The sequence below is a fragment of the Equus przewalskii genome, chromosome 18 (genome assembly GCF_037783145.1).
Source record: "Equus przewalskii isolate Varuska chromosome 18, EquPr2, whole genome shotgun sequence".
Taxonomy (NCBI): domain Eukaryota; kingdom Metazoa; phylum Chordata; class Mammalia; order Perissodactyla; family Equidae; genus Equus; species Equus przewalskii.
Window position 1 is genome coordinate 17,271,222 of NC_091848.1, and position 16,154 is coordinate 17,287,375.

The following is a 16,154-nucleotide window of genomic DNA, read 5'->3' on the forward strand; positions in this document are numbered from 1 at the left end:
TTAGCATCAATCACTTCATTTTAGAAGGAGGGATAGTGTTTCAAGGTGATGATGCCACTGAGGCAAGTACTCTGTGTTCTGTTAGATTTGTAGTTTCATGTTTTCAAAAGTCACTTTACTTCTTTCCTACAATCACAAGTGATTGAGACTCATCTAATGTCTTTTTTTCTTTCTGAGTAATATAAGGTGAATTTCCCAATTGGCAAGATTAAGTATGTTCTGTATAAATTGCATGATTTTAGTCCTCAGTCCATCTGCCTCCAATCTTGGTTTTAATTACCACCAATTCCAACTTTGGACTGGCCTAAAGACAATAAAAGATGGGTACACTAGGTGTCTAGCCCCGTGCCCTCCCTAAGAAATCCAAAGCCATCCATCTAAAATCCAAACAATTCCAGAAAAGATTTTGTTCCTGTGGGAATTCTGAGTAATGCTAGATTTCTAATGATTTGATTTGAACTGGCATTTCTGGAACTGACCTTTTTGTGCAACAAGGACTTAAACTCAAAAGCATTCTCTGAGAAGTATTTTACTTTGCTTGCTCAAATCGACAGAGAAATTCAATAAGAGATTGACCGTCCATGGGCTACAAATTCCTAAAAATATGTTTAGTATCAATCCCCATTATATTTTTGTATGGATTCTTACTACATAGCTATATTAAAGATTGTATTTCATTTATTGATATCCCACACCTAGTTCAAAAAGGGCTTTGAGACAGCTGGATCTGCACCAAAATCTGATTGTCTCCGTATTGTCAGTTTTTGTCTCCTGAAACAAGTTTTTCTTTCCACCCATTTCTCTTTGAACTCATATTTTTATTGCATAATATCCCTTTATTATTATCCTAAGTGCATTGTCCCTTTCTTATTCCTCAGAATTATACTTTCTTTTCTTTTATCTCCTGTCTCACAATTTGTTGCTATTCATACAGTTTCCCTTTGAGATCATCATTTCCTTGCCTGCTCTGAGTACTTCATCCAAATTCCTTTAAAGCTTTCTTTCCAGTACCTCCCTTCTATATGTGTCACTACCTTGGTTGAAATGTTAGTGACTTCTTATTCTTCCTACTCTCCCATCCCAGTAATGGTCTATTGTATTGTGAATTATTTTCCTTAAGTGTATTTTTAAGATAAAGCCCTATGCTCATGGCAGAATAGTACTACAATTTATTATTCTATGACTGTTGCCTCACTGGCAGCACTTTTAAAGTTTGCTTGTTTTTTTTAAAGATATTTTTAATCTTGGTTTGTAATAGAGCATAAAATACCGTTGTCTTCCTGTTGATTAATTTTATTCAAACCTTTTTTTTTTTCTTTTTCAGTTTCTTGGGTTAGCCAAAACATAATTAAACTCACATGTGTTATTAAACATACAACTTCAACTTTCTGTCTCAGGAGGAAAGGAATAAAAAATAAACCACACAGGAATTTAGTTCATTCAAGAAAACTTTTTCTTACTCTTCCAAAGCAGCCAATAACCACATCGTGTAGTTGCAAACATAACACAGCGTCTTTGGGCCATAAAAAGAGCTCCTGGTTTAATTTCTGCACCAGACAGACAGACACTGTTGGGAAACCCATTCTATGCAATATGTTGAAAGCCTTGCTAAATTTTCTTCTGCCGTGGCTACCTGGATCGTTGGATAATATTTAGAATATAAGATAATCTTTAGAATGTGTTGCCTAGTTTTTAAAAAGTGGCCAACCTGGTTGTTCTAAACATTCCACTTTCGCATCTTTGCAAAAAGGATTCCTATTGTATTCAGTTTAGACATAATTATCCACTGTCTTCCGGCATATTGCATTTTCAAATAATATCCTTTTATCTGTACATTGCAAAATCAATGTTAGATTATTTGAGTATCAACAGTGTACTAGCTCCCACACTTCTTTCTCTACCTGCATTTTTGTTTGTTTAACTTCTTTAAATAACCAGCTGAGATGATTCATTGTGATTCATACCAAAGAAGGCAGCATGCAGAACAGAAAATGTAGGATAATAAAGGACTGTTGTCTCCCCTGGCTGAAATCATATTGGCAATTTCTTTTCTTCTCTTTATTGGATGCCACAAGATATTTTTAAGATGACATTAAGTAACATACATTTTTCCCCCAAAATAATCTTCTGTTCTGCTCTTAACCACCGTGTTATGTGGAACATAAATCATACTTTTTCTTGTCACTATGAATCAGTGAAGTCTAAGCTGTGATTGTGCAATTGTTAGCACCTTTAAAACTGTGATAAGCTCATCCGCAGAAGAATAGGTTCTGTTGAAATACTATTAAAGTAAAAGGCTACATTTGTGTGATATAAAAATGTAGTTTTAGAATATGATCAGTACATTTCACTCATAATTTAAAGTGAAGTTGAGCGGGTCTTTAAAAATACAGCCACAAAATGGAACCGAAACATAGAAAAATGGAAATCAACAAAAATTTAAAACTTTTTGGAGTATGAAACTCTGAAGAGAGGCCACAATACTAGGTAGTAAAATCATTCTTTAAAATACGGTTACAAATCTGTCCAAGAGATTGTAGAACAAACTTAGTACACATGGATTTATGCCCAGCTGAAACTCACCAAGGTATGAAGTGCCTCAGGGCAAGAGGTAGTTTGTGCAGCTCCCAGATCCTGGCAGGTTGGAACGTGGAGATTTGGTGGGTGTAGTCAGCACTGTAGCTCCTGGTCTTACCCAGAAGTCTTGGAGACCTTGTGGAGAGGACATGTATGAAGTACCTTTGAACTTCCGATCTACTGTTGGAAGGCGTTTTAGGATCCTGTATCAAGGGTTCTCAGGAGGAACAAGTTTTCTGAGAAGCACCTTGGCATTTTAGGGGTTGCTCCACAAAGCCATGGGCATTGTGCTAAGTGCCTACCATTCATTGTGACATTTAACCCTACTCTACTCTAGGAGCTGAGCTGGGTATTGTTAAGACCAATCTAGAGATTAAGAAATTGAGCGTCAGAGGGGGTTTGTGTCTTTCTTATGTGTATGCATCTAAGTGGTAGGTTTAGGGCTTGAATGTGGCTCTGCCAGATTCCAAAGCCCCTGCCCCTTCCACTACACCATACTGCTTCCCGAACTGCCTTGAGCAGGGAACGCTGCAGGGTGATGACTGGCTCCAAGGCAGGAGTAAGGATATGTTTCCTTCAGTACGTTTTAGAGCCTCTCCTGAGTTAGTTTGCCTAGATCTCAATACCGATCTCAATACCCACTGACTAGGAATCCCTCTCTTCTTCTCTCCCTCCTCCTCAATTAATATTAATACTTTATATAATATCCAGCTCTGTCCTTTCTATAACAAGCTAGAAAAACAGGAAAGGTTTAAGTAAGAGGTAGATTCTTCCTCTAGAAGGCTCAGGACTGAAGGAAGAGAATGGAAGACTAGTCAGTATCGTTGTTCACAGATGGAACACCCAACCTTGACTTTTTTGAGGTAAAGTCCTAGAGCTTTCAAGAGTTCCATTTGAGATGCTTTTGATTTCAGGGCAATTCCATGTTTTGTCCTTCAAATTTTACTTCTTTCTTGGGATCTACTTAGAGTATTCTCATACACAATGAACTCTTCAGTCATCCTCATAAGCATTTATTTCATTTGATATTGGTTCTCTGTGGATTATTTCTAACTGGGAATTTATTAAGGGTTAGAGATTTAATCTTATATGGCTTTGCTTCTCTCCCAGTGCTTACAGAACAACACACAAAGTAGAACTCAATAAATATTTACTGAAAATATATTCATATTTTACTTTGAGATGAAGAAATAAAAAGTGCAAACTGTTTCTGTTTGAAATTTAGACATACATTTCAATTGTCTCTTGAATAATATCAAGACAATTTCACTAGGCAGTCTCAATTATTTTGTGTTATATTAAAGTAGATTTTTAATATTTCTCACAAATCAGTATGCTCTGCCATGCTATAAAAACTTATTAATGATAAACTTTCACCAGGAGCAAAGATGTAAAAGTATCGTTTTTAAAGGATGGCTGTTTAATTCCTTTACCCTTTATATTATCTTTCCTTATTCTTTGGAGATTTAAGATGCCAGTCCATGGAAAGAAAAAATAACGCCAGATTCATAGACACCACAAAATAGAATTTGGAATCTTTATTAAGTGTGTATGGGGAGAGTTGTGATTCAGTTGCAGGGGTGAAGGCACGAATTAGAGGAAGTGATAAGAAGTAACATTTCTTAGAATAAAATCAATAGTACAGTTGTTACATTATTTTCTTCGCACTTTTAAAAAATTAGTTGGTAGTAATTTGTATTTAGTTTGTGTATGCTGTTAACAGTAACTTGCATTTATAGAGTGATTTATATGCTTAGAAATTGAAATAACTATGTTCCCCCTTTTCCCCGAGGAAGCTGGAGGGCAGTAGCATTAAGTGATCTGTTCAAGACCACATTCATGGTAATGAGTAGACCAGGCTTTTGTCTGGGTTTGGATACCAAGTCCTTCATTTTTAGACTCATTGTACATATAACTTCAAGATCATTGTATTAACCGTCTCTGAGAGAAATCTCTAGCTCCCAGTTCGTTTTCTCAGGTCAAATGGACTTATTACTAAAACTGAATTGCTAAGAGCCTCAATTAGTCCACTGTTCTCTGACATTCACTGGGCCTTAAATGAAGTTTCTGTTGTCAGTTTTTATGGGTTATTGGTAAGCCATATTTTAATTCGATGTAGTTTAATTTAACTCATCATTGCCTTAAAACAGCCTCTTCTGTTTTTTTTTTCTTTTACTTTGCAACTATTATTGATTTTTAGCAGGAAGTTAAAGGAAATAACATCTGTTGATGCTCACCATGCACCAGACGTCTCCCTGAATAATTTTGTAGGTGTTATTTAATGTAATAATATATCTCAAATAAGACATTATCTTATAATTCAACATTCATTCAACAAAATTTTTAATAAATGACTACCATATATCAGGTATTAGGCTAGAATCTGGAGATATGAAGAGAGATAAAACATATTTGCTGAACTTCTAAGGTTCTTTTCAGTCAAGGAAAGGAGAGAGACAAGGCAGGTAAGGATAAAAATATTACAGATGCTGTGATGCTGTGATCAAATTCATAATTGATCAATAGTGTGATTGATCACAATTGATCAATTAATCATAATATGACCAATACATAATTCACACATTCATGCACTAAATGATATAGCAAGCACAGTTTTAGGTGCTGGGGAAATAGTAGTGAACAAAGCAAACAAAATCTCTCTCCTCACAGAGCTGACATTCTCGTAGGGATCCTAAAGATGAGGAAGGAACAATCATTTGAGGTCATAAAAACTTGCATAGCAGAAGTGACATTACTTTCTGGATCTTACTTAAAGGGAAAACAAGCTCTAATTGGCATATAAATGGCTATTAGGAATCTTTGGAACATCAGTTATATATCAAAATGATTGCATGAACATTGAAAGTGAAGTTACTTTTCAATTTGTAACCTCACACCCTTGAAATAAAGCATAGGGTATGCTGTGGATAGCAGGTTTCCACTATCAGGGGCCTTTCCGGAACCAACCAGTTCCTAAAGCTGTCAATTCTCTACCATGTACCACCATGAAAGATAAATTCATTTAAAGCTAAATAAGGTAGAATGGTACCATTTGTCTCACTTGATTCAGGAGTAATGTCTTCAATTCTGTAGTGTATGTTAGATGAGAACAGATATCTCTTTCTTAAGTGGAAGAGTCTCAAGGATGTCGAACTTGTTTTTCCTGTTGTTCAGTCTTTCAATTCCAGTATAAACTAAACATGGCTTATCCATCTTATTCTTTCCTTGTGCGAAGATACTCCCTGTAAGTTCTCCATATATTAACTTCAGTGAGCCATCATATTCTAAGATAAATCATATCTTCATAAAATGGCATTATTATTATTATTATTATTATTATTTAGAGAGCTAGATTTTCACAATAAGCAAAAATATCTCCTCTCACACCTTGTTTTGTTGTGAAATCAAACAAGATCATTAAAGATGTGAAACGCACTTTGAAAACATCAGAATGCCAAAACCTGTGAATTCCTACAATAAATTTTATTCATTTTGGTAATTTCAGTGAATAGAGAGCTACAAAGAGAGCTGTCTCATAAAAACCACCTATCTCTACCTAATGTTCTTTTGTTATTGGATTTTTTTCTAAAAACACTTTATTGAAGCTACTTTGTTTATTCAGTAAACAATTATTGAGGGTCAGAACCAGGCTGAGCTCTAAAGAAATTGACATGTAAAATAGTTCCCATCATACGAAGGTGAGAGACAATAACTATCATTATATTGGAGGTGGGTAATTCTATGACAGACGTATTTTATACATCAGTTATAATTCTAACTTAATTTTCCTTTTCTTAGAATATCACCTATCTACAGTGCTTTTAAAACTTGAAAATGTTTGAAATAATCAGAGTAGAATGTTGAAATGGGGAGTTTTGGGCTCTACCCCTAGAGGGAGTCAGCAGATAGGGGAATCTGCATTTTTACAAAGACCAGGTGTCTGGGGAGCTGGTAACCCTTAGACTTCCCTTGGAGAAAGAGTCCCTTTGTGATTTTTCCTTTTTCCTCAAGTCTTTCCCAAGTAAAGGCCCCGTAGGGCCTCTTTTCATTCCTCAATCAGCTTATCTTAATGCCATGCTGTTAGGACTGCCAGCTTAGATTTACCAGATCCACGTTCATTCTATTACCTTGACTTGAAGTAATCCCTCATAGTGATATGCTGACCTTATTGGAGTCAGTTGTACCCAATCTCCTGAACATCACACAGCTAACTGTTCCTCACGCAAAGACTGACGTTAATGGTGGGATAGCTGGCAGGAGATGATGAGCAAATGCTCCTCTCAGGGTATGAGGAAAGAATGCTTTTTAAACAAGATATTAAATCATGTCAGCTGGGAACTTCCTAACTGTAGGGAAGTACTTTACAAGTATTCATCATTTAATGCTCATAACAAATCTATGAAGCAGCTGCTATTATTATGTTCATTTCACAGACGAGGACACTGAGGCTTGGTAGCTTGCCCCACATCACACAGCTACTAAGTGGTAGAGCGGGGATTTGAACTTATCTGGTCTGGCTCCAGGATCTGGTGACCATAATCGCTATACTAATGCTGCCTTTCTCTTAGTCTGAGGAATGTCCTGTGGTCCTTTTACTTCCACTATTCATATCAGAACGACTTCCAGTAAGTTAAACAAACAAGTAAAGAAACAATGACAAACATCTCAAAAGCAAAACAAAACAAGACAAACACTATATAGGATAGTTTTCAGTGTATTTTCAAATTAAAGAGGTATTTCAACTTCAAGTTCAGGAAATTTCTAGCAAAGAAAAAAGGAGCCCAATAGACTCATAAGAAGATATAGTAACACATCTCACATTCTCAGAAGAGAAAATGATAACTCCTTTCACAATTTTGTTCCCCAGAAATATAGCTTACTCCATCATGAGCATCAGTTTTTGATTAAGAAAGATCAGGTTCTGATTTTGGCCTGTTGTTTACTTGCTTGATACCTATGGCAATTTGCTTACCTTAATTGATTCTCAGCTTCGATGAAATAGACGTGATAATACATAGTTTGGTGAATATTAAATGAGATACTAAAGTAAAGTGCTCAAGACAATGCCTGAAACATAGCCGACTCTCAACAATCAGTACCTATTTCCTGGTATTAGTAGTAGTAGTAGTAATTGTTAGTAATAGTATTAACAGTAGTAGCAATAAATTTAATACTCAGTGGAATATAATATATTTAGACAGGATACTTTTGGCAGAATGAATACATTATAAAAGTTGAATTGATGTCGAATCTTCTTTTTTGACATGATGATTATAAAATGTTTATTTTGCTCCTTTGAGAATGTCTCTTCTAAGATGGGCTCATTTCTTTTCACCAGGTGATCAGCTCAACCCTCATCAGCTGCTGGCCTTGGCCTCGCGCCTGCGGGAGAGTGCGCAAGTCTTTCAGTCAGATGAGATGCGTCCTGCTAATGATCCCAAGGAGAGAGCGCCCATCCGTGTCCGAATGCTGAATGACATTCTCCAAGACATGGAGAAAAGCTTCCTGGTGCAGCAGGTGCCACCAGGTTTTTATAGGTAGGATATCTGTCTCAAACTTTATATTTTTATGCCCCTCAGTTAAATTTTAGCGTTTAAGTTTCAGAACATGTACTTTCTGTGAGCATATCACTATTTTTAAAAGCGTAAAGCAGCTATTATATCCAGAATTGGAGGACAATTTCCCTCCCTGAAAGAAAAGTTCAAGTGCATAAATACAGAATGAAGGAAACTTGATTTAGCAGTGTCATATAGAAAATGACTGATAATTTTTTTTTGACCTTAAGGTCAAATGAGTCAAACATGATAAGGCTACTAAAAAAAACCAAATGGAATTATAAGTTGAATTGGAAGAAACAGGCTTTCTTGAATGGATCAAGAGATAAGCCCATGCTACCCTGTCCTAGTAAGACCAAATCTTGAGCATTGTGTTTAATTCTAGAAACTATATTTTAAGAGGAAGTTAACTAAGTTTAATATTCAGGGGAAAGTGGGATTTAGATGGATCTTGAAATAACCAGTGGATCAGAGATATTTGGTTAGAGTGTCACAATAGAATGATTTCTAAAAACACTTTAACCATTTTTTTCTTCTTAAAGGAGATGCTTTTTTTTAATGTATGATTTTTTGTGTATGGTTTTCTTTGGTGAGGAAGAGTGGCCCTGAGCTATCATCTGTTGCCAATCTTCCTGCTTTTTTTTCTTTTTCTCCAAAGCCCCGGTCCATAGTTGTATAACCGAGTTGTAGGTCATTCTAGTTCTTCTATGTGGGATGCCACCACAGCATGGCTTGATGAGCAGTGTGTAGGTCCGTGCCCAGAATCTGAACCGGTGAATCTCCAGCTGCCAAAGTGGAGTTTGCAAACTTAAACACTCAGCCATGGGGCCAGCCTCACAATATTTTAATAAAACAATTTCATGTGGAAGGGAGATTCAATTTAGGCTCTTAGAGGATGAGATGAGTACAACATAGTTTTGTTTTTGAGGTTCCTGATATAGTAGAAATTAAACAGAGGGAAAATGGAGTTTAAAAAATTATAACCTAATTTAAATGCTTTTATTTAACTGATACTTCTAAAAGACACAAAATATAAATGTACACATCTTTCTGTGTAATAGATGATATATAATGTGTGTATGTGTACAAGAATTTAATATATGTATGCATGTGTATATTCTCTGTGTGTATATACATGTATGTTAGAATCTATTTTTTGTATATATATGTGTGGCTATATATTATATATATGTGTGTCTAGTCCAGGGTTTATTCCTGAGAAAAAGGCAGGAGTCAAAGAGGTGTTGGAGGAAGAGTGAGGCAGGAAGACTATTGGGCCCAGAACTCTTATGCATAAAAGGCCTCAAATTTAGGCTGTTACACAACATCAATTTATGTGTGTGTGTATATATATACACACAAATATATATTTATGTGTATGTATTAAGGCTTGTATTCCTGTATATATGAATAGGAATACAAGTCTTAATTGTGTATGAGAAAGAAGTTTCCAGTCTTGTTCTTAAAAGGCTAAATGTGATGCCTTTATACGGGGGTGAACTCACCTTCACTGCAGGTATTAAAAGGTAGGCTGAGTGGGCCTACGCACCTCAAAATGTGGACTCCATGAGGCTTAGGTGTCTTTCAGTACGAAAATTCTATGATCTGACACCTTACTTGATCTCTCTGCACCTTAATTTCTACACCTTTAAAATGAGATTATAGAATGAGGCCCTTTTAAAATAAGAGCCTTTTCTACTTCTGATATTTGTTGATTTTCCTTTATGATTTTAAGCTCAAATTCACATTTAAAATCCTTATTTTAAGTAATTTCTTCTAACACTATGACTCTGTATCATAAGACTTTAGAAAACGTTCATTTATTTCGAAAGATCCTTTTAAGGCACTTTGTATGCTCTATGTATTCTTGTAAGCACCAGAGACATAGCAGATGCCTCAAGTTAAAAACGTCTGCCCTGATGAGGTTCTATTCTAGTGGTGGGGATGGGGAAACAGAATGAACAAGATAATTACTTAAAGTAGAGTGTATGGTAGATGTAATAATTGCTAAAGAGAAAAATAACACCACGTTATTAAATTCAGGATTATTAAAAAGTCTTAATCAGAGTAGCTAAATTATATTTTCAGAAAATAAAAATTTCCTTCACTTTTAATTGATGAAAATTTAAAAATTAATAAAAATCCTACGTTGAGAATATGGTTTTGCACATTGTTATGTAGTAAACTCTTTCCCCATTTGCCTTTCTTAGCACTTGTACCAGGTATAGAAGACCCCTCTATGGTCTGAGTTATCTATCCAGTGAACTTTTTATTGCCTCTCCAATAATATTTATGGACTCAACTTATTTTATATGAATTTTGAGTATGAAAGTAAATATATGTCTTTCCCTGAGTCAATAATAATTAAGCAAGTGATTTTTTTTTCCTGTTATTAATGATTACAGCATACCTTGTATTCCGGTGTACAAGCCTCAAAATGTTATGATAATGTTTTAACTCATAAAGCAACCTTTAGGGTTGAAAGCTTATGGTTCAATATTTTGACATTATTTTAAACTATTAGTATAGTTATTTGAGGAATATATGTATGTCATTCTTCTCCTTGGCTCTCTTATTTCACATAGAAGCCAACAGTGCAAATAGATTGAATAGCTTCATTCTGATTTATCTGACTGACCTTTATCCCAAGATTATGAATGGTTGCGTCATTTCTGAAATATATAACAAATCATCCTACTTTACGTTTTTTCTTGGTTAAGAATTCATATTTCTAAATATTCTTGATGCAAAATTTCAAAACTGCAATAGAATTTTTACTCTCAATCCATGTAAACTCATCCCTTATGAGGCAGGACATGTTCAAAGTAAAAAGATGGTGCGACAAGACGATCTGCAGTTTAGGAAAATGAAAAAATTGATTACATATTTATAATGACAATTATATGGAGTGAAGATAAAATTGTTAATTATGCCATACAAAAGAACATTTGATGAATGAGGTTCATTTTTTTTTTAACGTTAAACCTTTAGAGATGTTTTCCATATAAGAATCTCATTCTTCAATCCAATGGTGTTATGACAATTCTCATCAAATATACAAGGTGGAAGTCAAAAGTGATTTGCTTTTTAAGAAAGTTGTTGACAGAAGTTTACTGTATAACACTAAATATTGCATTTGAAACTTGGATCATTTCCCAAAAGATACTGCCTCAACAAGAGTCACTAAGCAGTGAATTACATCATTTTTGGAATATGTGAAAGAACTTTTCCCAAAATTTGGCATCAGAAGATTCAAGATTTTGAATCCTATAATGTTTCATCTAAAACTGACTGTTGAGGAGGTCTCAAGATGGTAGTGTGGAAAGATCCTCACCTCTTCCTATGAACACAATAAATCTACAGCTACATGTGAGACAATTTCTTCTCACAAAAGACCTGAAAACTAGCTGAAGAGCTCCTCCACAACAAAGGATAAAAGGGCCACGTGGAAACAGGTAGGAGAAACTGAGATATGATCCTGCCAAAAACCCACCCCTGGGGTGTGACAACTCCCAATCATGAGAAATATCGTAAATATGGTACTTCTCCCTGAGAAGGTGTCCCACATCAAGCACCCCAACTTTTGGGACCTACAGCAGAGAGATGAGCCCCCAAAAGATCTGGCTTTGAAAACCAACGGAGCTTACATCCAGAACCATAGGGCTACAGAGAATGGAGATTCCACTCTTAAGGAACTTATGCCCTGGGACCCAACACACAAGCAGCAGTTTGAAAAGTGTCTACAAGCAAAGGAGATTCACTTGCTAATCTTAAAGCATCTGCTGAAGGGGCAGAAGCCTGTTGGGACTCTCTCCACGGGAACAGTCCTGGTAGGTGCCATTTTTGTTCTATCACCCTACCTTGATAGTACCAGTGGTGGCAGGCACCATTTTTACACTCTTTCTCTAACCTGCTTGTGTCAGTGGGCATGGCCTGTCCCCACTGCCATCCTGTGCCACTGGTGAAGCCCACACAGAGCGAGCTGTGTGACAGCCCCACCCCCTCACCTATGCCACCACTAGCTGAGGTCCCACCACAGCCAATGGAAATGCACAGCCCACAAAGGGGGTGCCCTTGAGCATCTGGCTTTGGTGGCTAAGGGGAATTGCACTTCCAGGCCCCAGGACTCTGTAACAGTTGAAGAGACAATTCTCAGCAGGCTACCACCCCCTAGGTACTGTGCAAATAGCAGACTAAAATACACCCTCATCTTCCTTCTGAAAAGCCCTATTTACTTGTCCTGATGCTCCAGAATGAAGAGCAGACTGTGAGTTTACCACACATCTAGTGACTGTGAAAGTTAGGCTGGGTGACATCACCTTTGTAATCTCCCTTGATCTCACTACAGTTTGCCAGTACCTCCCAAAAAGGAGCTCAGATACTCATCTGGAGCTGTGATTTTGGTGACAGTTGCTAAGGGGACACATCCAGATTGCCTAGTCTGGGGGCAAGCAGGGTCTGCGATTGTGATCCCACAGAATGGTATATATTTGCATACCTTGAAAGCTGTTGCCTGAGAGTTTAGTTTCCAAACTGCTTGAATCTAGGTGCTAACTGAGATCCCTCCCTCTGGAACACTTACAGGTCTTGACCCTCAACAACTGGGACCTATGAAAAAAAAAATTAGGCTGCTTAAACATCACAAAGTTTTGAGAGACAACTAAGAGTTAGTGCAAGGTCAAATGATTAAGTTCATTTCCTAAAAAGGGCCACTCCTTCCAGACTAGAAAAGATAGCTGTTTTGCCTAATACATAGAAACAAAACAGAGAGTTAAACAAAATGAGGAGGCAGAGGAATACGTTCCAAAGAAAGCACAAGATAAAGAAGCAACAAAAAGATAGAAAATATAAGAAAGGTCCAAAGAGAAGTCACAGAGCTGAAGAATATAATAACTGGACTGAAAAATGTTTGAGGCATTCAACAGCAGAAGACGAAGCAGAAGAAAGAATCAGTGATCTGAAAGATACGATAGTGGAACTTAGAGCAGCAACAAGAAAAAAGAATTTAAAAAAAGTGAACATATCTTAAGGGACCAATGGGGCAATATTAAGCAGAATAATATTCACATTATAGGGATCCTCAAAGGAGAAGAGAGAGAGAAAGGGTCAGAAGACTTATTTGAAGAAATGATGGCCAAAAACTTCCCTAACCTGGACAAGGGAAAAGACATCTAGGTCCGGGAATTCCAGAGAGTTCCAAACAAGATGAACTCAAAGAGACCCACACCAAGACACATAATTAAACTGTCAAAAGTTAAAGAGAGACTATTAAAGATAGCAAGAGAAAAACAACTTGCTGCATACAAGGAAACTTCCATAAGACGATTAGCAGACTTCTCAGCAGAAACATTGCAGAACAGAAGGGAATGGGATGGTGCATTCAAAGCACTGAAAGAAAAAACTTCCAACTATGAACACTCTATCCATCAAGATCATCATTAAGGATTTAAAGAGAGCTAAAGAACTTCCAGAAAACAGAAACTAAAAGAGTTCATCATCACTAAACAAGTCTTACAAGAAATGTGAAAGAGACTTTAACCTAAAAAGAAAGGGCACTAATTGGTAACAAGAAAATATATGAAAGTAAAAATCTCGCTGGTGAAGGTAGGTATATAATAAAGGTAGTGGATTAATCACTTGTAAAGCTACTATGAAGGTTAAAAAGACAAAAGTAATAAAACATCTGTAACTACATAATTAATTAAGGGATACACAAAATAAAAAGATATAAAAAGTGACATCAAAAACACAGAATGTGAGGTGGGATGAGTACAAATGCAGAGTTTTAAAACACACATTCAAACTTAACTTGCCATCAATTTAAAATAGATCATTATATATATAGGCTGTTATATGTGAACCCCATGATAACCACAAAGCAAAAATCTAGAGTAGATACACAAAAGATAATGAGAAAGGAATCCTAGCATATAAAAGTTGTCAAACCACAAAGGAAGAAACCAAGAGAAGAAGGAAAGAACAGAAAGAAACTATAAAACAGCCAGAAAATAATTTTTAAAATGGCAATAAATACATACCTATAAATAATTACCTTAAATGTAAGTGGACTAAATTCTCCAGGAGGAAGAATATAACCTTTGTAAATATTTATGTGCCTAACACAGGAACATCTAAATATATAAAACAAATATTTACCTAAAGGGAGAAAACTGATAGCAATACAATAACAGTAGGGGACTTTAATACCCCACTTACATCATGCATAGATCATCCAGACAGAAAATCAATAAAGAAACATTGGCCTTAAACGACACATTAAACCACATGGACTTAATAGAGATATACAGAACATTCCATCCAAAAGCAACAGAATAAATGTTATTCTCAGGTGTATATGGAATATTCTCCAAGATAGATCATATAGTAGGCTACAAAGCAAGTCTCAGTAAGTTTAAGAAGATAGATATCATATCAAGCATCTTTCCTGACCACAATGATATGAAACTAGAAATCAATTACAAGAAGAAAACTGGAAAAAACATAAATATGTGGGGGATAAACAAAATGCTACTGAACCACTAATGTGTACAAATAAATGAAAAGATAAATCAAAAAATACCTTGAGACAAATGAAAATAGAAATACAACATACCAAAATCTATGAGATGCAGCAAGAACAGTTTTAAGAGGGAAATTTATGGTAATATAGGCCTACTTCAAAAAATAAGAAAAATCTCAAATAATCTAACTTTATACCTAAGGGAACTAGAAAAACAGAAACAAATGAAGCCCAAAGTTAGTAGAAGGAAGGAAATAATAAAGATCAGAGTGGAAATAAATGAACTAGAGACTTACAAGATGATAGAAAAAAATAATGAAACTAAGAATTAGGTCTTTGAAAAGATAAGCAAAATAGACAAACCTTTAGCTACACTCACCAAAAAAAAGGAAAGAGAGCTCAAATAAATAAAATTAGAAAATAAAGAGAAGTTATAACTGCTACTAAAGAAATACAAAAGATTATAAGAAACTATCATGAAAATTATATGCCAACAAATTGGACAATCTAGAAGAAATAGATAAACTCCTAGAAACATACAATTTTCCAAGACTGAATCAGGAAGAAACAAAAAATCTGAACAGACCAATTACTAGTAAGGAGATTGAATTGGTAACCAAAAAACTCCCAACAAACAAAAGTCCAGGACCAGACGGCTTCATTGGTGAATTCTACCAAATGTTCAAAGAAAATTTAATACCTATCCTTCTCATACTCTTCAAAAAATTCAAGAAGAAGGAATGCTCCCAAGCTCCTTTACTAGGCCAGCATTACCCTGATTCCAAAACCAGACAGGGATACCACACACACACACACAAGAAAATTACCAGCCAATATCACGGACAAACATAGTTAAAAAATCTTTGACAAAATATTAGCAAACCAAATTTGACAATACGTTAAAAAGATCATACACTATGATCAAGTAGGATTTATCCCAGGACTGCAAGGATTGTTCAGCATCTGTGAATCAATTAACATGATACACTACATTAACAAAATGAAGGATAAAAGTCATATGATCATCTCAATAGACACAGAAACAGCATTTGACAAAATTCAACACTCATTTATGATAAAAACTCTCAACAGAGTGGATGTAGACAGAACATACCTCAAAATAATAAAATCTATAAGTGACAAGCCCCATAGTTGCCATCATACTCAACAGCAAAAAGCTAAAAGTTTTTTCTTTAAGATCAGGAGCAAGACAAGGATGCACACTATTGTCACTTTTACTCAGTATAGTATTGGAAGTTCTAGCCCAAGCAATTAAGCAGGAAAAAGAAATAAACTGCATCCAAATTAGAAAGAAAGTAAAATTGTGATGATTTGTGGATAGCATGACTTTATATATAGAAAACCCTACAGATGTCACCACAAAACTGTAAGAATAAATAAGTCAATTCAGTAAAGTTTCAGGGTACAAAATCAATATATAAAAATCGTTTGAGTTTTTATATACCAACAATGCACTAGCAAAAAGAGAAATTAAGAAAACA

General features: G+C 35.6%; 1 protein-coding gene across 10 annotated transcripts in view; it reads left to right on the forward strand.

Annotated features, from left to right (window-relative positions):
* The window catches only part of NAALADL2 (N-acetylated alpha-linked acidic dipeptidase like 2), a 1,266,186-nt gene that overhangs the window by 1,200,218 nt on the left and 49,814 nt on the right, over window positions 1-16,154 (forward strand). For all 10 annotated transcript variants that reach the window (XM_070582377.1, XM_070582380.1, XM_070582376.1 and 7 more), the window contains one exon: window positions 7,916-8,114. In XM_070582377.1, coding sequence (XP_070438478.1) covers window positions 7,916-8,114 — 199 coding nt within the window. The remainder of the gene's footprint in view (window positions 1-7,915; window positions 8,115-16,154) is intronic.